The following is a 26,165-nucleotide window of genomic DNA, read 5'->3' as shown; positions in this document are numbered from 1 at the left end:
CCGAAGGACTTGTCTGAAATTGTCTTTCAAACCAGAGTTAAACGATCTTGTGCTATTCTTGGTTTCTTTGACCCCTCTCCCCCATGTCTGACTTAACAGTCTTGTGACTATCAAAACCTTACACGAACTATTCTTAGCAGACCACTAATTTCCACAAACCCAGAAGCTAAGAAGGTCACTGGATAGCACCTGAAACCCACAGCAGACAGCACCCTTCTTGCTGTAACCGTCCAACTGTGGTCCCTTCCAAATGACTCTCCTTGTTCTGTTACTAAAAACACGCATGAACCCACTTCCATAATGGAAAATGGTATTTGGGGAAACCTGAATCTGTGTTCCTGGTCGTGGAGCCCCACGCCTTTAATCCCAGCCCTTGGGAGGCTGGGAGGCAGAGGCAGGCAAATCTCAGTGAGTTTGAGGCCAACCTGGTCTACAAATCGAGTCCCAGGACAGCCAGGGCTACACAGAGAAACACTGTCTTGGAAAAAAACAAAAAGCAAATAAACCCATATGAAGTGTATGCAATCACAGATGTGTGTGTTGCTGGTTGGAACATCTCATATACGATACATCTCGTATATAATAGTCCTATCAGACTGCACTGAGGTGTTTGGAGACAGGTTTTCACTCTGTAGCCAGGTTGTTCTTGAATTGCAAGAACCTTACTCTAGCCTCCTGCACACTAGGATTACAGGCTCATGTAACTCAGGCTGCCCACAAACTCTCTATATAGCTGAAAAAGACCTTAAACTTCTGATTCTGCTGCCTTTACATCCCCAGAACTTGGGAGTTTGCCACAATACCCAGTTTATGAGGTGCTGGGGATGGAACTAGGAACTAAGAACTTCATGTTTGCAATGTCCCCAACCCTTAAGAGACACCCGAACATGCTCGCATACTGATGGGATAGCATCAGAGGTTTTCTATTGCCCGGGAGATAAACCCGATGCAAAAGTCTCGAGTCTGAAGCAGAAAGGGCAGGGGACAACGAAAATAGACCCAACAAGACTTCCTCTTGACTATAATTCCCTAAGAAATGTGATGAGGGCTGTCTGCATAGGGGCTTGAGAGGTTCTGTGAATATGCTTTAACAGAAATGAGGCGCAGAACGGCCCGAACCCTTAGCGGCAGCTACTGTTTTTTATTGTCTCTGAATGCACCTTTGGGTATGATATCTCAGGCAGGCCCCAGAACAATGTCTCAACCCTCCAGTCCCAGGTCCGCAGGCTCTCCACTACCCAATTAGATTATTTTGGCTCCCTTTTCCTTCCTCCTTTTTCTTTTGTTTTGAGTCAGGGATCACTAAATCACCTAGGCTGGACTCAAATTCCTGCCTCAGACTCCTAAACAGTTGTGATTTCAGGCCTGCGCTGTCAGATCTAACTCCACAGGCGTTTTCAAAGCACTGAGAATTCGCGGAGCATAGCAGACACACTCAGAAACCCGCGCTTAAGCCTTCGCGCAGGTGCGCTGGATCTCGCCGCGCTCGTCACTACCCAGAATCCCCGGGGCGGCAGAGACCAATCACTCAACAGAAGGGGGGAGTCGTGGGTCGCGAGGCGGGCCTAGTGCACGGGGACTTCCTGTGAGCCTTTGCCACCCTCACCCTCCCTCGGGTGAGAAGTGGTCTATTCCGAACCCTTAAGACGGGGGCGCACACCGGCTACTGTCTCTCTTTCTGCTGACGCCACGACGTCTGTATTTGCACCTTGCAGCTGGGTCTGGCGCCTGGGCCTAGCAGAGCGGAGCCGGTGCGATGCTGAGCCGGGGGCCCGGCCTTCCAGCCCCTCCTTGGGCGCCGCGCACACCTGAGGGAGCCGGGTAGGTCGGGGTCTGCGTCCCGGGGCACCGCGCGTGGACGGGGTGGCGACTGTTCTGATGATAATGAGGATTAGGAAGTGCCGTCCGAGGCGAGAACTGACGAGCTCCCTTAGCTGACCACAGTCGTCAGCCCTCGGCGACTGACTGCTGAGCCCGAGTGTTGGAATTGGCTCTGAACTCCCGTTCTAATCTTTCAGACCGGGGATGGACAGGATGTCGAACAGAAGGCCCAGGATCCCACCCTGAGGTAAGAATTTCCGGGGCCATTGGTCACGGTGTGGCCAAGATCGTAATTTCTCTACCTGTGGCCTCCAGCCATGCTTCATGCAGAAGCGTTCTTAACCTAAATGGTTCCCGGCCCTAGATGGCTCAGTTGCTAAGAGGCCTGCTACTATATCATACTGTGCCCAGGTGGGATGGCCCATACCCCCTTGACTCGGAGTCTGAGCGCCAGAGAATGCACCGTGTGCTGCCGTCGGTAACATTCCTGCGCACCCACAGGATCTCCAGTTAATGGCTGGAGGCACGGGTTGGAGTGAGACCCCTGAACGCTTGATTGCTGTGATGAGATCGCTATAGGAAGTGCCGTCAGAGGCGATAACTGACGATAACTGTTCCTGGCTGACTGCAGTCAAGCGCTCACCAGTGCCTGGCCGTTAGGATTAGCTCAGCCTCTACTGTAACAACCGCCTTATTTTCCTAGGTAGGGAATTTGGAGTGGAGGATTTCTTGCAGCCCTGGCCTCCCATGAGGTAAGCTGACCTTGTTAGCTTGTTTTGGAATGCTTGTACTCAGTGCTGGTTGTAGTTGGGCTAAAGCAGGGTGGGGTGTGTATCTGGCCATCTGTTCACGGAGGCTAGAAAAGGGCCCTAGAGGTGGTTGTGAGTGCTGGGAATCAAGCCTGGTCCAGTTGCATTTTCTTCCCAGCCCTTAAGTTTCCACTGATCCTGTCATCTGGGTTCCATGGCTTGAACCTTGGTGGGCTGGTTTATCAGAAGCCGTCTCACTGGTAGTTAAGATTATATTTTAATAACAAAATAGACCCTCGGTAAGGCTTTCGGTACTCTTGGTAGGTTGTGCTTAGAGCTGGGCTTCAGTGGGGCTATCATTAATCCATTCTGTTTCTGCAGTCCATTTTAGGAGTGTCCCTTCCTCAAGTTTGGAGGACCAAGTGCTAGAATGCAGTGTTGGCAGCAGTGGAGAAGGAGGAGGTAAGTTTGCTGTGTGCAGTGATCACCTCCAGCAGCTAGCTGAGCTCTCTGAAAGGATATCAAATGATGAGATCACCTAAAATAGCTGGAATTACCGGCAGATTGGTAGTGGTGAGCCTATGGTTCTCTGAAGATATCTTTAGGTGTTCTGCAGGCCATTGGTTGGAGCAAATTTAATTCTGAACTTTAGTCTCTTTGCAGGCTATCTCCAGAGGAGTGCCCATCAACTCAAGATTCTGACTGAAGGCCACCTCTCATGAAAAAACTCCCAAGTGTGTCTGCCCACCTTGTCCTGGTCAGGCACCTCTGATAATCCTGCCCCACAGGACATTTACACTACTTAATAAATTTGTTTCCAAAATGATTGCCACTGAATTGGTTGAATAACAAGTCAATGTGTGTGTGCAGCAGTTACCTGAGTCAGCGAGTGCTACAGTAAAGCAGGGCTTCTGGTGCTGGTCCTTAAAAACTTGTATTTGAAGACTGAAATTTGTCAGGTGTTAAGCAGCCTAGCTTTAGTACTGTAAACTGGTCAGTCTAAGCTGCTTTCACAACCTAGGACTTGGGCAATGGTTCCAAAGCATTTAAGGCACCCACACTTCTAATCCCTTGACGATTTATGCAGTACCATGCAAGGCCCCTAACTCGCCCAGATCCTTTAAGCCTGTTTGCTTACCTGGCCTGTAAGGGTTTGATTCCCCAAATTCATAACTGCCTGTGAGTATAGGAGCTGTTTGCTGTGGGAAATAAGGAACATTATGGGGAAAAAAAGGCTAGGGCTGAACTAGTCCCAGAGCCTTATTAAGTGCTTGAAAAGCCATTCCAGGGATTAAGTCCTGGGAATGAGGTCTGGAACTTGGCTGGTAGAAAGGAAAAAGTTGTGCTGGTTGGGTAAGGGCGCTAGGCATGGTACTGCCTTTCACAGTAAGATCCCCAGTCAAGCAAAGGGAGGATTGCAGCTTGGACTGGAAAATGCTCTTAACCACACACCCTTTCCAAGAGGCCCCTGGAATTGGAGAGATTCTCCAAGGGTCTTAGTTACCCTAAATTAAATCTAAGGGGGTTCAACAGTACTGGTGGGACAGTGCTTGATCCAGCTGCACAAGTCTGGAGAACATCCCTAGAGCAAGGGATGATTTCTCAGGGGCGTAGTATTGGGAGTTGGGGACAAAAGGTATTCTGGTATCCTGGTGTTTGGGTGGTGGGTGGGATTCAGGCATCCTGATGGGTAGAAACCCCTAATCTGCCTTAGCCATCCTGACAAGTTCTCCCTGCTTCCAAATCATGTCTGAGTCACAATCTCCCTGCTATCATGGTCTCTGGTAGGTGTCATAGGGCTTCCTCCAGAGTCCTGCTCACTTGTGCCTTCCTTGGTCTCTTCCCCAGTACCTGGCCCCTCCCCCAGCTCCAGGATAGTAGGTAGGTGGCCTTGTTTGGGAGAGCGCTTGCGCAGGCTGAGCAGGAAGGGCTGGGGTAAAGAGAAGATGTCCACATTGTTGCCCAGGTCAATCCATGTGACATTGGGGAACTTGCTGGGGTCCTTCAGGGTGTCAGTGAGGTCCCTCAGCAGAGCCCTGGTCAGCCGGTTGCCATTGAGGGCTAGTGTGGTGAGGCGAGGCAGGGTACTGAGCGCCGGCAGTAGCTGCAGGACCATGTCGTCTGTGAGGCCTGTGAAGCCCAGCTCCACACTGTCCACTTGCTCTCCGCAGCGCTCAAGATAGCTGGTCACCCGCTCCAGGTCGCGTGAGGTCAGTGGGATGCCTGACAGGTCCACCATGTTGTCTGGAGGATTCCCAGCTAGGAGGGCCTTAAGACTGAAGGAAAGAAGGAACAGGCTAAGCAAACAGGGCAGGCCTTTATTGGAGGCAGGGGTGTGTATTACCACAGAACTGGCCTCTGCTTAACTCTGACCTGGGGTTTCATTTCTTCTATCCCTTGTCAGGATGGGGAAACTAGGGAGTCCCCAGCACCTGCTTCAGGCTCAGCAGAGTGGGCAGAGCATCAGATTTGAAACTCATTCCAGCCGTTCTCCAAGCCTATGTTTCTGTGTGGTGCCTGCAGTTTCCTATCCTGTGCTCTCTAGCTAGTTACTAAAGGTCTGTGCTTCAGTTGCTTGCCAAAAAAAAAAAAAAAAAATCAACAACTGCCATTATCATAGGGTTATGAGGAACACTAAATACTAAGTGTTACAAGGCAGATGAGTAAATGTTGTCACTGTTAGTCACTTGAGTTCTCACAGTTGTGTGGCAGCTGACCTGCCTCCAAGAGCTGAGGTAAGCTCTCAGAGGTGAGAGAAAAGGCTCCTGGAGGCTCCATGCCTCCATCCCCTCCCTTGCTATCTGCTGCTCCTATGTTCTGGAGCCCAGACCACTTGGCTTGGTGGTAAGTGAGCCTCCAACCCCAGTTCCCCTTGGTGAGATAACTATTCTCTGAGTTTCCAAATACCCGAGGCAAACCCTGACCCTTCTACCCTGGGAATGGCTCAACTTGCTGCCAAAGTTACACCTTTGCTGGTAGCTCAAGGGTCACAGCCTCACCAAAGCAGCTACCCAGGGATATTAACTCATTTTGTTGCTTGCATTTGGAGGTAAAAACCCTCCAGAGCATGAGATTTAACTGCCTAGCATTCTGCCTGGAATTTGTTGGTTGTGACATTAGTGTTGGGTTCCATGTCAGTGTCAGTAACAAAGCCAATCAACCCAGCATCCTGAAGATGGTTGACTGTCTACACCCTGGAGTCAGGTAGATATGGATTTGAATCTATTCCCACTGCTTATCAACTTTAGGCTCTTGGCCAATCAAATGGCAACAATTTCCTACCCTACTCACTCATTTGTTATGGCCCTACTATGTGCCGGGCAGTGTCCTAGGCCTCAGCATCACAATGGTGAACAATGGGGATAGGAGCCCCATTTTCCTCCTACCACGGGGAGACAGGGAACAGGTGCAGATGACAACGTAGCTTTGGGGCTGGGGCTGTGTAATCGGAGGAGGAATAGATAGCATGGGCCATTAGAAGAGCTGGCTAAGAATTCCAACCCAAGCAGTGTCAAGTGGGAAGTCTGTACCTGTCAAGTGTGCGTACGTGTGTGTGTGTGTGTGTGTGTGTGTGTGTGTGTGTGTGTGTGTGAACACCAGCAGGAGGGTCACTGTACTCCAAGTGAAGGAACACAGAGGAGTGAGGACAGAGAGGAGGCACTGGCTGATCACACAGTCCTGTTTCCATTTCATTCAAGTGTGATGAGAAGCCCCCTGAGAGGAATGAGCAGGTTTCATTCACACGGTTCCCGAATGGAGAATGGACTGAGCCTCTGTGTGTGGGCACTGGCAGACAGAAGACCTAGGTGACCATGGTTAGCACATACCTGCTATTCCAGCACTTGGAAAGAAGCAGAGGCAGGGGGCATTGTGAGTTTAAAGTTAGCCTGGGTTACACAGTGAGATTCTCAGAAAGCAGGCATGGTGGCACATGCCTTTAATCCCAGTATTGGGGAGGACGAGATAGGCAGATCTCTTATGAATTTGTGGCCTGTCTGGTTTGTCTAGTGAGTTCCAGGTCAGCCAAGGCTACATATCAAAGATCTTGTCTCAAAGAAACAAACAAACCCGGGCATAGTGGTGCATGCTTTGAATTGTGGCACTTGGGGAGCAGATGGGTCTCTGTGAGTTCAAGGCCAGCCTGGTCTACATACTGAGCTCAAGGTTAGCCAGAGCTATGTAGTGAGACCTTGTCTGAAAACAAACAAACAAAACCCCCAGATCAACAACAACAAAATACCAACAGCCCCCCCCCCAACCCAATCAAAAAAGGTGCAGGGGTAAGGAGAATTGGACAGGTGCCTGGCGTAGCAGTTAAGGACACTTACTGCTCTTGCAGAGGATCTGAGTTTGGTTCCCAGTACCTTGTGAGGCGCCACAACTGCCTGTAACTCCAGCTCCAGGGGAATCTGATGCCTCTAGACTCTGAGGGGGCCTGCACTCACATGCATATACATTACCACACAGACATACACATGCATTTAATTTTTAAAAATATTATTTAATGTGTATGGGCTTTTGTGTACTATGTGCATGTGTGTTGCCTGAGGAGGCCAGGACGGTGTTGGGTCCCCTGGAGTTACAGATGGTTGTGAGTCTGTGGGTGGCAGGAACGTGAAGATGAAGCATCTGCAAGAGCAGCCAGTGCTCTAATGCACTGAGTCATCTCTCCAGCCCCATGATGTTTAGTTTTAATTGTCCATGTCTAGAAACACTTGGGAAGAGCTTCCATAACTGTCTAGATCAGGATGACCTCTGGGAATGTCTGTGGGGGAATTGTCTGGATGGTCGTGTTAATTGATACAGGAGGACTCAGTCTAACAGGTAGCACTATTCCCTGGGTTTGGGTCCAGGGCTCTCTGAGTGGAAAAAGAGCTGAGAGAGAGAGAGAGTTAAGCATGCGTGCATTCCTCTTCTCTCTGCTTTTGACTATGGATATGACTAGTGGCTTTAATTTCCTGCCATCTTGACTCTCCCACAATGATGGACTGCAACCTGGAACCATAAGCCAAATAAACCCTTTCCCCTTGAAGCTGCTGTTGTCAGGGTGTTTTATCAAAGCCACAGGAAATGAAATGAAATAAATAAATCAATCAATAACAAAAAAAAAAAAGAAAGTAAGAGAGAAGGGAACTGTCTTCTCCTTTCCAGCCCACTGGGAGCCACCTGGATAATCTGGGCATAGAATCAGGGCCTTGCCAGTCTGAGCAGGCAAGCCACTCACTCACCTGTGCTACCTGTAAAAAACTGAGTGCTTCCTCCTCCAGGAAGCCTGCCTCAGCCTGGGCTCACTCGCTGCCTACCACGAGACCTGTTCTGGGTATTGTGTCTTGAGCCCTCTATCTTCTTGGTCTTTAGGACTATAAAACCCTGGAGGGTCTTCACTGCTGCATGGATGAGACAAGGCTAGACTTTAGATTCCCCGGAAAGACATCCCAGAGAATTTTCTGGAAGTGGGTTTTGATGGCCACAACTTGAAGCAATATTCTTGCCTCAGCCTTCACAATATAGGATTGCAGAGGTACGCCACCATGCCTAGTTTCCATCCCAGAATACTAGAACTAGAAATTCCTCATGTCCCATCCCCACCTATCCATCTGCAGGCCGTGCTCCCCAGCTCCTACCCCAGGGACCTCCTTTTCAGCATCTCTCAAGTACCTGGAATGACCAAGTTACTTTTCTGGTCCTTAAATCTAGCATGATTTTACCCTTCTTCAAGATGAGTTTACTGACATCCTCCCCCTGACCTGGGCCCTCGACACAGTGCCCCAGGAAGGGTATCAGTCAGCAGGGCTGGGGCAGGGCAGACTATAGGGACTGCCACTCACCAGGCCTGTGGCTTCCTCTTCACTAGCCCTCGTTGCCTCCTCCACTGGGAATGAGGGCTAAGGTGGTAGGTCAGCTGCCGGCACAGCTTCTCCATGGCACCCAGCGCATCACCTTCCTGCAGAGGCAATCACAGGCACAGGTCTGGGAGGTGTCCCTGGAGGGCTTGGGAGGGCCCTGATCCCCACTCTAGAGTCCCTGGCCCTCTGGGAAGACCTGCTCTGCTGGCCCCAATGAGCACCTATGGCAGGAGCAGCAGGTACAAACTGTGTGTGGTGTGTGTGTTTTGCTGGGAATCAAACCCAGGGCCTCAAACATGCTAAGCAATTACTCTATTGAGTTAATCTCTGAGTCTATGCCTTATGAATTAGTTGCTATCATTGGAAAATGTTACTTTTTTGCTTTTCGAGACAGGGTTTCTCTGTAGCTTTGGAGCCTTTCCTGGAACTCGTTCTCGTAGACAACACTGGCTTTGAATTCACAGAGATTCTCCTGCCTCTGCCTCCTGAGTGCTAGGATTAAAGGTGTGTGCCACCACCCCCTGGCTGGAAAATGTGAAAATGTGACATTTGTATAAAAAGTCTGGATTGCAGGTGGTCTGACCATGACTGGCCGGCACACACCTGTTGAGCTAGACACTGTAGGCCCCTGCCAACTTGTAGTATCCAAAGCCATTCTGTCCATTCACACAACACATCTTACCTATGCTACTAAGAAGCAGGGCTATGGTCATGAACAAAGGTTCTTGTACTTCACATAATAAAATAACTTATTTTTACTTATGTCTTTCCCCAAAGTGGGAAAAGAGAAATCTCAGAGGGCCAAATCTCTTCCAGTGGAATCTGCCCATCTACACTGTCTGCTTTATTAGCACCTAGAATTTTTTGGACAGGATTTCTCTGTGTAGCTTTGGAGTCTGTCCTGGAACTCACTCTGTAGATCAGCCTGACGTCAAATTCAGAGATCCGCCTTCCTCTGCCTCCTAGGTGCTGGGATTAAAGGCATGTTCCACCACCGCCAGGCTTAAAAACTATTTTTATTTTGTGTATGTTTGTTTTGTTTGTATGTATGACTGTGGACCAGATGCATGCAGTACCCGCAGAAGCCAGAAAGGGTCACCAGAGTCCCTGGAACTGGAATATAGATGATTGTTAGCTACTATGTGGGTGCTGGGAATCGAACCAGGGTACTCTTCAAGAGCAGCCAGTGCTCTTAATTGCTGAGTCATCTCTCCAGCCCTCTTTCATCAACCTCATCAGAGTTTGTGACCCTGAGTACCACGGACTGAACTGTGTCCCTTCAACAATCATATATTGTTCCCTTTTATATTTTTTCTTTCTTTCTTTCTTTCTTCTTCTTCTTCTTCTTTTTTTTTTTTTTTTTTTTTGAGATAGGGTTTCTCTGTGTAGCCTTGGCTAACCTGGAACTCACCCTGTAGACCAGGCTGGCCTCGAACTAAGATCTGCCTGGCTCTGCCTCCCGAGTGCTGGGATTAAAGGCATGTTCAGTCCCCACTGCCTGGTTCTATATTGATTTCCTAACACTCAATTCCCCAGAATGTGACTGCATTCAAAGACAGGACATTTAAGGGTAATTAAAGTAAAAATGGGGCAATATGAATGGGCTTTAATCCCACATATCTGGTGTATTTAGAAGTGACCAGGGCACACACATGTCCAGAGGAAAGATCCATGTGAGCGTGCAGGGAAAAATCCTTCACAAAAGGCCAGGAGGGGCTGCGTCTTGGCCTTCTGACCTCTACAGCAGAGAGGGCATTCATTTCTGTCATTTAAGTCACTGGGTTAACTGCAGTGGAAAGACTTAATAGAGAGACACCAACTCCATCTCAAGGACAATCAATTCAGCACAGGCCCTGTACCAGATCTAAGCTGGGTGGAGAGGTATGAGTCCCAACCCAGGAACGGGCAAGAGTGTGCTCCTGCCGAAAGATTCAGTGCCGAGGGCCAAGACCCAGAGGGTACTGGGACTTCAATGCAAACCACCAAAGGGAGGTGTTGAGCTTTAACGTACCAAGCAGCACCAGCTTTTCAGTTATGATTACCATCGCCACTCTGCTAATGAAGAAGCAGCCTATGCAATCCTTTAGAACACAGACTTGGGACCCCAAATAGTGCCGTTCCATGTCCTGGTTTTGTCTGTGGCCTTAAGCGAGTTAACGTGACTTCTCTGTCCCTTCAGCTCTCATCAGGGGCAGCAACACTGCATTCACATGGGTTTGGAGGAGTAACCGAGTCAGTATTATTCAGGTGCTTTGTATGGAAGCCAAGCTTGCTCACTGAACACAGTCTGCAGCTATGGGCACATGCAGGCATTCAACCAACCACAGATCAAGAGTACCCAGAAGCTGGGCATGGTGGCGCACACCTTTAATCCCGGCTGAGGCAGGAGGAACTCTGTGAATTTGAGGCCAGCCTGGTCTATGTAGTGAATTCCAGGACAGCCAGGAGAGACCCCACCCAGAAAAGAACTATGTCTGTCCTGGAATAGACTTATTTTTCTGTCATTACTCCCTAAACATTGTAGCACAACCGTTACTCCTATAGCATTTATCTGGGCATGCTCATTGCGAAGGAGGGTGGACACATGTCCTATGCTGCTTTATGAGGAGACATGTGCATTTGATTTACAGGGTCCTGGTGCTCATCCTCCGCGAAAAGACCAGCATTGTAACCTGAGCTTCGGTGCTAAAGAACAAAGGTCATTTCTGCCTGGGCTCACATGTAACCTTGTTTTGTGTACATGTGTATGTTTTGTTGTTTTCGAGACAGGGTCTTACTGTGTAGCCCTGGCTAGTCTGGAAATCACTATGTAAACCAGGCTGGCCTCAAACTCACAGAGATCTGATCTGACTGCCTCTGCCTCCCCGGGGGGGGGGGGGGGGAGAGGGGATACTAGTGCTGACTGGTAATGGTGACACCTGACTTTGGTGGCAAAAGAATTGGATATGAGGCTAGGACATGACACAGAGATGCCACACTGAGAGTTCATTTCCCATCTTGGATTCCCGGGGTACCTTAGAAAACGGGTGCTAGTGGTGAGTGGGCGGGTCCCCCGGCGGTGGATTAACTTTATTTTTAGTTAGTGTACAAAATAATAGGTTTCATTATGACATTTTCATACACAATTACAGCTTATTCATACTTTCTCCCCTAAGGCCGGGCGATGGTGGCGCACGCCTTTAATCCCAGCACTCGGGAGGCAGAGGCAGGCGGATCTCTGTGAGTTCGAGACCAGCCTGGTCTACAGAGCTAGTTCCAGGACAGGCTCCAAAGCCACAGAGAAACCCTGTCTCGAAAAACCAAAACAAAACAAAACAAAACAAAAACAAAAACAAAAAAACCAAAAAACCTTCCTCCCCTAAGGCTCTCCTCTGACCCTCCTCCTCCCACTTGCTGGTCCCTTTGTCGCTTGAACTGCCCCCTTCTGCTCTGACGACATACACAATCTAGGAAAACCGCAGTGTTATGTCTGTCTTCACTCCCATACCCTTGCTTGTTCCCGACTGCTCCCTGCCTACGCATTCCTTCTTCCTGGATCCTAGTCCTGCAGGGAGAGCGATTCCCTTGTGCAGCCCGTGGAGAAGCAAGGGCTCAGGGGCCTTAAGGACCGGAAGAGCCAATGGATGGGATTGGGGGCACGCCCAGCTTCATTTTAGGATGTTGCTAGTTTCCAGAAGAAACCCACCCAAAGCCCACAGCAGAGCTCCTCTGCTTTGGCTCCTCCTTCAATCAATTTCCTGGGTTTCGGAATACCCGGGGCCGCGCCCTCTTCCTCAGTTGTCCAAATTTGAGGAGCTCAGGCAGTAGAATCTTAAGAGAACAAAGGCATAAAGAGAGCTGGTAGTGCACGGTGTCGGCCACAAGAGGGCAGCCGAGCACAGGGCGAGGCTGCTGCTACCAGAGGGAGTTGGAGTCAACCTCAGCCTTCTCATTGGCTAAACAGGGACAATAGCTGAGCTCGCCAATTAGAGTTGAGAGTAACTGTAAAAAGCACAGGGATTAGTTCCCCTCTGCTTGCCTGAACTAGATACACCATGGGTCTTCTGTTGTTTTGTTTCTGTGGTGCTTGGGATCCACTCTGGCCTCAGACGGCAGGTCCACACGAGCACCGGCCACGCTTCCTGCCCTCAACGTTTACCTACCATCTAGAAAACGTTATGCATCTCCTTCCTCCACTAGGGCACAGTCCCACCGCTCCCACATAAGGAACAGAGGTGCACAGTTAAATACACAGTCCAGATGTTGCCCCCTAGCTCCTACCAAGCTACCCACTGCACTCCCTTCCTTACGAACCCGCCCTTTGCATATTCATTCAAGGTGCTTTCATCCTCTGCCCAGCTCCTTCCCTTTCAGGCTCCTTAAAGGCCTTCCAGAGAATAGGAGTGGGTGTGTGCGTGTGTGCATGTGTGTGGTGGTGGTGGTGGTGGCTAAAAGAGAACCCAGCACAGCAGGGAACAGTGAAAATGAGCCGTCTTCTAGGGACTGGAACCTGGACAAGTGAACAGGGCCTGTGGGTAGTCATATTCCCTAACCATGTGGGAGGGTGGAAATGAGCCCCGTGAAGAGAAACTGTAATGGAGCAGGGGGGGGGATGGACAGACTCGCTCAGTAGTCCCAAAGCCTCCATAATGCTGAGCTGCCTCTGGGTCCACAAGACGCTGGACTGCGTGGGTGTCTGCTGGTTGCGATTAGCCATGCAGGACTGTGGAACACTCCCAGCAGCTCTTCCTCCCGCCCACGGCAAAGGAAGAAGAGGCAGCCCGGCACAGTTGGCAGGACTCCAGCCCTGCAGTCTCTCCAGAACTGCCCAGTGACACTGTCCTCAAACACTGGGGGAGGATGTTTGAGGGACTTCCCCAGGATCTGTTGGAAAGAGGCTCAGGGGCTCAAGGCCGACCTCCAGACTTCCCTGGTCTCTCAACGGACAGGCGCCATCTGCCACCTTCATTCCCCAGGCGCCTCTATAGCAGCACCTAGGACCCCAACAACCCTGTCTGCCACTCAAAGGCTTCCCTCATTCATAAATGTACTCACTCATTAATCAGATCCGGCCTGCTTCCCTTACTATACACTGGACGCTGTTTAGGTGACTGCCTGCTCATTTTCCTTGGCCACCCTCACCCCAGTCTGTTTTCTGTCCTTCTCTGCTTACAGGGACTGTCCTGGAAAGTGTATCGCCAGGTTCTCCTGTCCCTGGTTTCTAGCTGGGCTCAGTTAATGGGAGCAATTGAGGGTCAGGAGGAACAAAGGGCCAAGTCATCTCATCCAGCATGTGCAGAGCCTCCCAGACCACCCTACCCTTGGCTCCCGGGAGCCAGCTCCACGCAGTCTCTTTCCAAGATTTATCAGAACCGTCTCGGGGATCAAGAGAACAGAAGGGCCAGAGGGATGGTATGTGAATTCTAGGACAGGTATCCTGGCTAGCTCTGTGATATGGGACACTCACCAATCCTGGGGCAACACCCACAAGGTAACAAACCGAGGCCCCGTGGTGTGCATTAACAAGCGCCAGTCAAGCCCGGCACTTAGAGCCTTGGATGTCTGCTCTGCAGAGACTGTTTAATAACAAATGTTTGCTCTGGGCTTTACTTGTTTTTTATTTATTTATTTTTTATTTTTTTTATTTTTTTATTTTTTGGTTTTTCGAAACAGGGTTTCTCTGTGGTTTTGGAGCCTGTCCTGGAACTAGCTCTGTAGACCAAGCTGGTCTCGAACTCACAGAGATCCGCCTGCCTCTGCCTCCCAAGTGCTGGGATTAAAGGCATGCGCCACCACCACCCGGCTTTACTTGTTTTAAATTAAGTTTTTTTATGTCTGTGTGTATGAGGACGAGCGTGTGGGTGCATGTGAATGCCATGGCACATGCATGGCGGTCAGAGGACAATGGTCAAGGCACCTGATCGTCATTCCGGCAGAGGTGACAGGGGAAGTGGAAGCAGCTAGTCTAACACGCTTGGCGAAATTCTAGGCCAGTGAGAGACCTTGTTTTCCACAAAAGGTAGAGGTGTCTGAGAAGAGCAAGCACCTGAGGGTCCCTCGGTGTTATGAGCCCATGCACACAGGTGCAGGCATGCATCTGGACACAAGCTCACATCTCACCCCTTCATGCATGCTTGCACGCTCGAACACGCACGTGCACATGCACAGATTCACAATGGAGCATGCTGCTTCCTGCCCGTTATAAGACAAAACTGTGAACAGGACGGATAGATAATCCTTTGAGTATTTTTTTTTTAAAGACAGGGTCTCTCTCTGCGGCTCTGCCTGACCTGGAACTTGCTATGTAGACTGGGCAGATTGTGAACTCACAGAGATCCGCCTCTGGTCTACACTCCAGAGCTAGTACTACAGGCTTAAGTCGGGGTTCTAGTGGGTGAAAAGCGAATGTGGGCTCATTAGGATCTTACAGACCCACAAAAGGCCACACACTGAAGACCTGGTCCTCAGCTTGGTGCCACTGGGAGACAGACCTTTAGGAGAGGCGTCTGGTGGGAGACGCGAAATCACTGCAGGTGTGGTTTGAACCGGCAATGTCCACCTGCCGCCCAGGCTCCTGTTTTGAATGCCTGTTTTCCAGCTGGTGGGAACATTTTGGTTGTGGAACTTTTAGGAGATGGGCCCTAGTTGGTAGAAGGTCTCTAGAGGTCTTTGAAGATGACGGCCTCGTCCCCAGTTCTAGCCCTTTTCTGGTCCACCATGATATGAACAGTTGGTGGTCTCGTGACACCTCTGTCTGCACATCTAGGCCACAACATGAGCATCTAGGAGTGTTTGATACAAAGACCTACGAGAAGGGAGCCCAGCCAAGCCTGCATCAGTGCAGGCGGCTCGGGTGGGGCTGCCTTCTTACCAGATAGGATGTCCTTTCCTTCTCTGTCCTACCCACACCTGGGGGAGTCCCAGAGCATCCAAGACTGGCCCTTGAACTCCCAGCAGGGCTGGCCCATTCTGCTGCTTCAGAAATCCTGCCCAGACAACAACCCTGCTGTTTTCTAACCGGGCCCGTGGGGATCACATTTTATCTGCCGCTGTCTCCCTCAGCTCTCAATGGACATGACGATAATTTCTCAACTATTATTTTAGGAGCTCTATTACCCATCACACCTCTCATCTTTGGGCAACTAACTTCCTATCCTAGAAAAGACGGGTATGTCAACCGCAGGGCTTCCTCAGAGGCCAGTTTCTAGCACTTTCCTGGTCACCAGGGTTCCGGCTTCAGCTACTTGGTACCCTGTGGCTCTTGGCACCAACTAGCTCCTCTCCCAGGCCACCAACCCTCACAACTGGCTTTTCTTGCTGTCTCATACTGGACTCATAGCTTCTCTGCCTGTCTTGATCAACTCTGCCAGTTTGCGTCCCCTACAGCCAGCCCCCCTCCTCTCTAGATCTGGGCACCAGACAGTTCTAGCAGCCAGAGAGAAGGTCCTAAAGGAAGCCACAGATGGGGGTAAACCTCAGAAGTTTCCCGTGAGCAGAGATCCAACTCCCTGGGCAACCATGGTCAGGTCTGTGCCATCTAGAAAGTGGTCCAGCTCACACTGCAGGACCTGGCTGCCTCAGAGCACAGCTGCCTACCGGCTTGGGGCAGTGGATGTAGCGGGCCAGGCTGATGATGAGGTCGTGTGTGATGGGGTCCACCAGGTTCCGGAAGCTGGCGTAGCGATACAGCACATCATCCAGCGAGGTTGACTCCATGCCCAGGTCCTGAAAGAGAAGAGAACGCCCAGAGGTCAGGAGCATCCAACTTACCTTGAACATTTCCCTCTCGGGAACCTTCTATTGCAGTGTCTTAGCCATTAACTTCAGGAAAGGTGAGGAAGACACTACCCCCCCTCCGACAGGGGGTACCGCACTCCATCTACAGAACTTCCCCCGGGGCTCAAGGATGGCTGGAGCATGGCCAAGAGCGGTAGGATCCAGGAGCCGTGTTTCTACTGTTCTGGGATGCTGGACTTTCTAAGATTCTTATACAAAGCCAGGAACAGGCCAGTCCAACCCCCTCCCAAGTTTGAGCTCACAGCTCAGGGATAATGGAGCAGACACGGTCCACCTGGGGTTGTTGGATTAGGCACTAAAGTTGCTAGGCTTTGAGTAGGAGGCGGGATAACTGGCTGAGCTCTGGGAGAGGGGCCTTCTTGTCATTTGGTGGGGTAGTCTAAACTTCTTCAGATATCTTTCTCAGGTCTATAATTTTAGAAACACCTTAAGGAAGGAGCAGCCAATCAATAAATGTGGATCTGCAGATGAAGAAATAGAGGCTGGCTTCCTATATCGCTGCCATTTGGGGAGGAGGTGGGCCCAGGCCTCAGTTCCCACTCTGTTTTGCAAGGCCTGCTCACCGCTCATCCACTGCTAAGGATGAGCCAGGCCAGTGACGATGGATACAGGACAGAAAGGGGGCTGTGGGTTTTGGTGGTTGCACCCGAGAGCAAAGAATTCGACATGGATCCGGAGGGGGCCAGGGCACCAAGCCCCCTCTCCTGTAGGGCACTTCCTAGAGTATTCTCTATCTCCCAGGGTTAAGGGCCAGTTTGGAGAGCTCTGCCTTCCACTGGGCAGGCACCAGGCTTGGGGGCAAGCAGAGCGCTATGTGCCATGTTCACCGTCAATCTGCTTGGCACCCAGTGACACAAGGTGCCGTGTGGCTGAGCGCAGGGCCTTCTGCCGAGCTGGTTGTCAGCTGTAACACTTGCCTTGGCCCCTGTCCTCTACCCGTTTAACCCCTCAGGCGCCATGCAGCCCCTCAGGTGATCTACCTAACAGCTCCAGGCCCGTGCCCCCTCTGCATAATGGAGACAGTGATCCTGGCGTCAGAAATCGGTGAAGGAAACAGAGCTAAGCAACATGTGCAACGCTTCCAGCAGGGACCGGTGCCCCTGTGATGCCCCCAAACCCCTCCTCACCCCGTTTGCTCTTCACCCCTTCCTTGCCACTCCTGCAGCTCCTCTGACCCACAGAGCCATCTGAGAACGTGCTGAAAGCCCAGCAACTCTTGAGAAAATACAGCCGTCAGGGCAGGACGGGGACCTTGGCTACCAATTCCCTGTTGGCCCTGTGTCAGAGGGTGTGCTGGGCTGTGCAGAACTCTAGTACTATTCCCCGGGAATGAGGAAGACACACCTCTACCCTGACTCTGGTCCAAGGGTCTTAGCCTAGCGATCACCTCTGCTTATGGGTCAAGGCTCCCTTCTTGGGGACAGGAAGCAGAGGAAAAGGGAGAGCATGGTAGTGATCCCCAGGACTAGAGGCTAGGCTCACAGCTAAGGGAAGAAACACAGGAGTATGGGGGTCTTTCTTTTCTTTTTCTTGCTCTTCCTCTCCTTTAAGGCAGCCCAGGTTGGCCTCAAACTTGCAACCCTCTTGCCTCGGCTTCCCAACTATATTGGGAATAAAGGCTTTGCCCAGCGAAGGGTTCTCTTCCTCTGTCCTGCTCCCCTTTGATGACGTAATGCTAGTGTCTGTCCCTCGCCCGTGTACATCTGTCCCTGGGGTGATTCACACCTAATGCTCTCAGGCCCCTGTAGATCCCTTGGCTTACTTAGCAAGAGACCCCCCCCCACACACACACTTGGGATGTATTTTTTTCTTCTTATGAAATGGACAGGTTACAAAAGTTAGCAAACTGTGTGCTGAGGTCCTGGGGTCAGCAGAGGGTGCTGAGGGAGGCAGAGAAGCTCTTGGTCTCAGACAAACGAATAAACAAACTATTGCCAAAGAGTTCGAAAGTGGCTTCCCGCCCTCCATGTAGTCACACCAGGTCCCATCTCTGCAGGCCCCCCCCCCCCACATTCCAGGCCATCATATTCTTGGAAAGACTAAGACATACCACTGGTTAACCCAAAGACTGTGCAGGCCTGCCTTGGTGCAGACTGCGCCTCTCAAGGGCCTACTCTGGGCTGTTTCCTCTACCCCTCAGCTCAGGAGGCCTGTGGCTGACAGTGGCTAGCTCTTTGGTGGGAGAGGATGCCCCCACCAGAAGTGGGCGTTTGGGTAACTGAGGCACAGGGTTAATATCTTCCCAAAGAATTCCAGCTGGGGTGGAGCTTCCAAAGGTCTAAAGGCTACAGCCGGAAACATTAGCCTGGGGCCTGACACAAACTTTCTTTTTTGTTCTTTATTGCTTGCTTGATTTCCAGCTGCAACTGTGTCCAAGGACGCTGGTGCCACTTCAGGGCAAACCCTAGTATCTGGGTCTCTTCTCTAGGTCTCTCCCTCTAGCACGGTGCATTGGGGACTTTTGTGTCATGGTCCATAAACTGGACATGAGGGAGAGAAGCTACCTAGTCCCTCAGGGTGTCTCAGGTGACTGCAGTTTGGGCCACAGCCCTGGGGAAAGCAGCTCCCCTGACTGTAGGCACGAGGACACCAGTACTCTGAGAAGGCATTGGAAGAATCAAATCCAGAGGTGGCCCCTGCAGGTGCTAGCTCTGGAGGGGCTGGCTTGCCTTGCACCAGCGAGGTACCCGGGGATCTTACCTTCCTCACAGTAGTGGGGGCTCTAACCAGCACATCTCTAGGAACTGTGTGCACAGATGGCTGCTCACCAGAAAGTCTGGGCGAGTGTTATCCAACAGCAGGCACTGAGTCACTGCTGGGGGAGCTCTGCTAGAAGGGTGTAGCTGGGCTAGCCCCAAGCCACGAACTGCTCCCTGACTTGAAAGGCTGTGTCTAGAGGTGACATCTTAAGGAGGTGGGGCCCCACATGACATGAGCTTGGATAAGGTTTGGGGAACATTCTACAACGGGAAAAGCAATAATAAGCCTACGGCCAAGGCTATGGACTTCTAAAGGGCAAGTATAGATTTATACTGGAAGTCAGAGCCTTTAAAGCCCTTGGGAGGAGCCCGAGATCCTTGAGAAATCCGAGGCTCTTCAAGGGCCTCTTCCAGTGACGTAACCTGTTACCCCACGCCTTCTACACAGATCCCAGGCCTAACAACCTGCTGTGACAGCCGGCAGGCAGCAGCTGCAGCCCTGGACACCAGCTGCTGCTAGGGAGCCAGGCACCAGACACTCGCAACAGGAAACAGTCCTCTTCTTATGCCTTAATTTTCCTTCGGAAAATTCTTGTAAAAATCTATTTCTCTCATATGTAAATTTGTTATCAATTTTTAAAAAAAAATATAAAGAAACAGCTTTGATGAGATGTGATCCACATATGATTTACTCATCTATAGGACAGAGTCTGGGGCTGAGGCATGGCTAGCGGCAGATTGTATGCTCAGCATGTGTGAGGCCCTGGTTCAATTCTCAGCAACAAAAAAAGAAAAAGATTCAGTGGCTTTTAGCATGTTGTTTCGTGCAATAGATTTCAGAACATCTTCATTACCAGGAAACGCTGTAACCACTACCCTGTTCCCAATTCTCCCTTCTCAGGCACAGGGCAATCACCTACCTGCTTTCTGTCTCTATGTATTTCCTATTCTGGACTTCCTTCTCCTTTTGTTGTCTAACTGTAATTATAGATCTTTCCAGAAACATTGCCCTCTTTTTTATTGCTACTAATTTTAAATTAACAAGCAAGTCCTTTGGAGCTCCTCCAAAAAAAAAAAAAAAAAAAAGAGGATTTACTTAACTTAACCAGGCATGGTGGCACACACCTTTTATCCCAGTCCTCTGGGAGGCAGATCTCTGAATTCACGGCAGCCTAGTCTACTGAATGGCAGTCAGAGATACAGAGAGAAACCCCGCCTTTAGAAAACAACCCACCAAATATTTACTTATTTTTATTTTATGTGAACGAGTGTTTGCCTGAATGTATGTGTACTGCATGTGTGCCTGGTACTAGCGAGGCCAGAGGAGGGATTTGGGGGTACAGTCAGTTGTGAACCTCCACGTAGATGCTGTGAGCTGAACCCAGGGAAGGCTTTGACTGCATCCTGAAAAACCCCTCTGGATATATGGCTAGCTTTGCCTATTACTACTATGCCCCACCCTCCAGTGAAGTGCCTGGCCTATGTGGGCATGGATTATGTGGTGGTACAGTGGAGAGGGGGCCGTGCCCAAAGCTGGTGTCTGTGAGTAAAAACATTTTCAAACCAAGGGTTAGGACCCTAGCCTTTCCACCTGAGAGAGCTCGCAACATGGGGACAAGGAGCCAGGAACTTGCCTCCCTGTATTTTCTGTTGCTATAACAGAATGCCCGAGTTTGTGTAACTTAACAAGAAATTTATATTTAGCTCATGTTACTAGAGACTGGGGAGTTCAATGCAGGGTGGTCACACTTGGCAAAGGTCTCCCACTCTGTTGTGACACTGCAGACAGCATCACACAGCATGAACCCGAGCAGATAAAGCACTGACCCACTTTGTAACAACCTGTGCGTGAGAGAGAGAGAATCCATTCCCATCTGTGAGAGAAATAGTAAAAGCTCTTTAATGTCAACACTCGTCTGGGCCAGCGCATTCCTTCTGCAGCCTGTTACTATAACTGGGGGCTTCAGATCTAGGTGGCTGCTATTGCTGTTATTGTCACAGTTATTTTCCCCCACTTCGCATGTGTGTACTACACGCAGACCTATGTGCATGCTTTTGCATGTGTGTGGGTGCATGAGCACCGCATAAGGCTGGTGTGAGCCAGCGCCTTTGCCCTCCCACCTGTGCACTGAGGCAGGCTCTCTCAATCAAACCCAGAGCTTGCTGAGATGGCTAGTCTTGGGATCTGTCTCTGCCATCTGAGGCTGGAATTGCAGGTTGGCTGACACACCTACCCCATAGGTTTGTGGCTGTGGTGGTTTGGGTGAGAATGGCTCCCATCGGCTCATGTGTTTAAATACTTGGTCCCGTTGGTGGAACTGTTTGGGAAGGATCAGGGGTGTGGACTTGTTGGAGGAGATGTGCCACTCGGGGGCAGGCTTTGAGGTTTCAAAAGCCCAGGCCACACAAACCTAGTTAGCTCTCTCCGCCCTGTACTTGTGGATTCAGATATAAACGCTCAGCTACTGCTCCAGAGCCGTGCCTGCTTGCGCCAACCATGTTCCTACCATGACAGTCATGGGCTCTAACCCTCCGGAACTGTGAATCCCAAATCAAATGCTCTATTTTATAAGTTGTCTGTGTCACAGTGTTTTGTCATAGCAATGGGAACCTGACTAAGACAGTGGGTTTCTGGGGATCTGAACTCCTAGTTCTTAATGCCTACAGGACAGACATTTTAACTGAGCCGCCTCCCTGGCTTCTATTATTATATTGGTGTTACTTTAAATGTGAACGTAGCATGCTGACTAAAACTGGTGCTGGATATCCAGTTGTGCACTCACTGGCACCAGAGCTCAGCACTGGGCTTGCACACTCCCCATTGCTTCTTGCCTCCCGCCCGTTACCCAGCACCCATTCCCCTCACAGTAGGCAGAGGGCTCTTTCCTGACACAGACCATAAAACTTCCGTTATGTTGAAATCACACCTGAAGACAATGAGGCTCAACAGAAACTTCAAAATGTCAGGTATTTGGCCACCCGTGGGTATTCAGTAATGCAGACCCCTGAGGCTGTTGCAGTTTTGTTTCTCCAGCTACTTTTCCAACACCAGGATTGTATAGGCCCGACGCTGACACACTAAACCCTAGCTGTGTCTCCCAGGAGGCCAAGGACAGCTGGTATTGTCGTGACACTCTCTCAGTCATCAAGTAAGCATCCCATTCCCGATGATCTCAAATTTCTAGAAAATGTCCCGACTCTCCATCTAACCCTACTGTCTCACAGCTTCTCAGTGCTCATCCCTGCCTCCCAAACCCTAGTCACTCAGTTTTCTGCTCAATAGAAACCGACCTGTCTTCTTTGTAGATCCAAGACGCCCTGCCTTCCATAAGGTCCCCAGAAGTCATGAGCACTGGGAAGAAGGAGAGAAGCTGAGACATTTGTGTGTTCCTGGTAGGAATGTGAACTGGGGTGGCCGCTGCAGTTTCTAAAAGATTAAATGCAGGATTATCATAACATCCAGCAATTCCATGTCTGGATACACAGCCAGGAGAGTTGAAGGCAGGGTCTCGGAGACACTGCACACTCACAAGAGAGGAAAGGGAACATTAATGTGAATGCCATAAGCTAGCGATGGAAGGGGCAAACCCTCTGTGGTCTCCTATGTGAGGCCTCTACAGTAGTTAACAGAGACACCACAGCAGTGGTTGCCTGGGAACAGGCGGGGGATTGTGGGACTACTGACCAACAGATGCTGAGTTTCAGCTTTGCAAGGTGAGCTCTGGAGACGAGCTGCATGGTCGGAATGAACTTTACACTTAACTTGAGAGGGGCTGGGCTATGGCTCAGTAGAAGATGCTTGCACAGCATGCTAAGGTCCTAGGGTCATCCCTAGCACCACACCAAAACACTAAAGAAGTTAAACTGATAAACTTTATATCATGTATGTTCTGCCTCCATTTGAAAAAAGAAAGCAAGACCCAGGCCAGCAAATATGCACACTGTCTTAGGCAGGGAGAAGAAAACACATATATGCCGGGCTTTCTCAGCCTAGTTATTATACTTGGTTGTTAAAATTTCTTTTTCCTTAAGAGTTAAGCCCTTACTGTGTTATTGTTTTCACTGGTCCTAAACTCCTGGACTTAAGTGATCCTCCTGTCTCAGCTTCTAAAGCAGCTGGGATGAAGGTGTGTACTTGATTGGACGTTAATTTTTTTCCCCTGTGTGTTCAATGGTGAATATTTCTCTTCTAAATCACTGTCAAGAGAAAGCTTGGGATCTTTCTATTTACAGTTTTTTTCCGCTTCTGCCTTCTGAGGCAAACTGATGTTGGCTCTCAATGCCTCTATGTTTATCTTTTCTGGATAATTTTCAGTAGTTCGTGGTCTCAGGGCCTTGCACACGTCTGAGCTCACTTTCGTTGGCAGCATCACTGCCACATTCGCTGTTGCTGGGAAGGAGGGGAGTCAGCTAGCACCCCAGCTCTCTGTGGTTCTCCTCTGCTCGCTAATCTTCCTTAGCATCTCACTTTGTGCCTCCCCCCTTGATCTCTTTTGTCCTTTCCCACGGAGCTCATTTCCTGGGACCCCTGCAGTTCAATTTCAGAAAGAAGGCTCAGGTTCCATGGTAGTTATCCTATTTCCTTTCCCCACCCCATGTGCTCAGTCCTGAAGGTGATATCTGGGGACACCTAGGAACTTCGGAATGACCTTCTCCTAGGATGGGAGCTGAGTTCAGCTCCTGCTGGCTAGGCGTTGGGCTGCTGCGACTCTGGTTTGGAAAAGGGACAGCTCAGATCTCCACATCAATGGGTGCAAAACAGGCCAGGTCCAGGGACGTCACAACGTGACTGCAGGGCATTCTTTAGCACTGTGTTGACCACGTGTGAACGGTCTTCACACTCCCCTCCCATCACTCTTCCTGCATGTGGACTTTGAGCTGCTCTTTCTGAAAGGATGCAGACACAGGCATGGGAGGGGGCGTGTAGAGGGGAGGGAACCCCCAAAACATCACTCTAAGGCCAATCTCTGACCTGTGGTTGGTGAAATCCTCAGGCTGAGGGAGAAAGTGGCCTCTGACCTTTCTTCAGGAAGCTCCTATCCCTTCCTTCTAGGGAAGCTCCACGAGCTGTCTGTGTATGCAGGGTTCTCATGGTTGGCCCTCTGTTTTGGAGAGGGGCTGTCAACTGAGGTGTGTGAAGGGAATTCTGCAGGAGAAGCCACAGAGGGGACAGCTAGACACTTTCTATCTTAAACCCCAACTCCCCCTCTTCTTTCAAAGGCCTGCCCTGTAGGGAATAAGCTGGCGTCTCCTTCTCCTCCAGGCATGACTCCACAGTTTCTGCATCAACTCAGTGGGGAGAGGAGGGAGGCCGCCACTCTGAATACTAACTGGAGTGGCAGACAAGAGGCCAGATGCCATACGGAGCATTGCCAGAGTCTCCTGAGTGCAAAGCTGCCTAACCAGCTTGTGACCAAGCACAGGCCCCCAACTCCCCCCACCCCGCAGAAATAAATTAGTTACTGTCCAGAGGACAAACAGGAAGCAGCTAGACAGACTCTCCTCCAGGCCCAGGGGCACCCAGGCAGCTTTTCTCAAGGGAGGGGACCGGCCAGGGAGACACCTGACTGAAGCCGGTGCCTGAACTCTCCTTCCAGGGGAATCCCGGGGCAGGGGAGGAAATGTTAGGAGCTGTTTCAGCTCCAGAAGCCTCCAGGGAGAGAAGCCAGGGCCGTTTGAGCTGAAGATCCTGAGCGGAACTTCCTAGGAAGAGAGGGTGTCTTGGGAGGAAGGGTGGCCGCCAAGTGTCACAGGAAAGGCAGGGAGGCCGGTGATATATGCACACATCCAGTGTGAGAAACACACACGGATCCATGGATGTCAGAGGGCTAAACAGTGCCCTCCCTGCTTCCCAAGATAACCCTCATGCTCTTGCACCCAGAAACTGCGAAGGTGACCTCACTGGTAGAAAAAGGTCTTCATAGATGACATTAACTTAAGGACTCTGAGAAGACACCACCATTGTTTCTCCAGGGTTCCCCAAACCCAAGCCAGGGGTCCTCAGAATAGACCGAGAAGTGGATGGGAATAGATGAGAGGCAGACCCGGGAAGGAGGCGGTGACATCTTGAAGCCTAAGTGAGGAAACAAAATCCTGTTGTCTGAGACCATCCAGTTGGTGGTGATTTGTCCCAGCAGCCTTAGACACCTAGCACAGTGGCTTGAGACCATGGTGGCCTTTTTTCAAGGCTTCAACAGGTGAAAGGGGGCTCCTGAGTCACTGACAACACCAGTTGAGGTGAGAGCCATGAAGGCTGGTGCTGCTTCTCCACCAGTCCTGGAGCTTCTTTCAGAGATCAGGTCACACAGCAGCTCAGTCGAGAATGGCTCAGAGACTTGGAGCATTGGCTGCTCTTCCGGAGGACATGGGCCTGATACCCAACACCTACAGGACAGTTCAAAATTGTGTGCAGTCCCACGGGATTTGAAGCCCTTTTCTGGCCTCCACAGGCACCAGGCATGCATGTGGTGCACAGTCATACAAGCAGGCAAACGACATATACAGACAAAAATAAAGTAAGAAAAACAAAGAGATGTACCAGCTGTTGAGAGCCCTTGTTACTCCTGCAGAGGGGCCAGGTTCAGATCCCAGCAGCAAGATTGCGGTTTGCAACCATCCATACTTCCAGTCTAAGGGGACCCAACCGTCTTCTGATCCTTTCAGGTACTAAGCACGCAGGTGGTGCATATACACACATGCATACAAAGTCCTCCTACATATAATTAAAAACCCGAGTGGGACTCCAAAGCCACAGAGAAACCCTGTCTCGAAAAACAAAAAACAAACAAACAAAAAACCCGAGTGGGAGCTAGACGGTGGCGCACACCTTTAATCCCAGCACTCGGGAGGCAGAGGCAGGTAGATCTCTGTGAGTTTGAGGCCAGTCTGGTCTACACAGCAAGCTCCAAAGCTAGAGATAAACCTGGTCTCAAAACAAAAAAACAAAACAAAAACAAAAAACAAAACAAAACAAAAAAAAACCCCAAACTAAAACAAAACAAAAAACAAAAAAAACCCGAATGGGTTTGAGATGTTCAATAATAGCATGCTTGCTCAGCACGTATGAATCCTTGAGTTTTACTCTCAGAACTGGGAAAAATACCAAATGGGGAAAAACCCCTCAAAGACATGGAGGCCAAGTGTGGTGGTGTACACCTTAAATCCCAGCGCTTGGGAGGCAGAGGCAGGTAGATCTCTGCGTCTAGGTCTAGCCTGGTTTACGCAGTGAGATTCTATCTCAAGAAATTCAGACGGTAAATTTGTTTAGTGTTGAT

At 50.3% G+C, this 26,165-nt stretch overlaps 1 protein-coding gene, 1 long non-coding RNA gene and 3 other non-coding genes across 5 annotated transcripts in view; 4 read left to right on the top strand and 1 right to left on the bottom strand.

Annotated features, from left to right (window-relative positions):
- Window positions 1–1,149: 1,149 nt before the first annotated feature.
- Window positions 1,150–3,317, top strand: LOC106143822. Its single transcript, XR_001228957.2, has 5 exons — window positions 1,150–1,821; window positions 2,019–2,068; window positions 2,525–2,573; window positions 2,952–3,032; window positions 3,234–3,317. It is a non-coding gene; the product is annotated as an uncharacterized LOC106143822 (long non-coding RNA).
- Window positions 1,872–1,940, top strand: LOC113456380. Its single transcript, XR_003377202.1, has one exon. It is a non-coding gene; the product is annotated as a small nucleolar RNA SNORD49 (small nucleolar RNA).
- Window positions 2,379–2,448, top strand: LOC113456379. The gene has a single exon (XR_003377201.1). It is a non-coding gene; the product is annotated as a small nucleolar RNA SNORD49 (small nucleolar RNA).
- Lrrc75a (leucine rich repeat containing 75A) overlaps window positions 2,832–26,165 on the bottom strand; it is a 41,293-nt gene continuing 17,959 nt past the window's right edge. Inside the window, exons 2-4 of the mRNA XM_005349884.3 lie at window positions 15,992–16,120; window positions 8,399–8,514; window positions 2,832–4,846 (exon numbers count right to left, since the gene is read on the bottom strand). Of these exons, the coding sequence (XP_005349941.1) occupies window positions 4,315–4,846; window positions 8,399–8,514; window positions 15,992–16,120 (777 nt within the window). The 3' untranslated portion in view covers window positions 2,832–4,314. The remainder of the gene's footprint in view (window positions 4,847–8,398; window positions 8,515–15,991; window positions 16,121–26,165) is intronic.
- LOC113456395 lies at window positions 3,094–3,165 on the top strand. Its single transcript, XR_003377217.1, has one exon. It is a non-coding gene; the product is annotated as a small nucleolar RNA SNORD65 (small nucleolar RNA).

Source organism: Microtus ochrogaster, chromosome 7 (assembly GCF_000317375.1).
Source record: "Microtus ochrogaster isolate Prairie Vole_2 chromosome 7, MicOch1.0, whole genome shotgun sequence".
Classification (NCBI taxonomy): Eukaryota; Metazoa; Chordata; class Mammalia; order Rodentia; family Cricetidae; genus Microtus; species Microtus ochrogaster.
The sequence above is the reverse complement of the archived record's forward strand: the minus strand, read 5'-3'. Positions and strand labels throughout refer to the sequence as shown.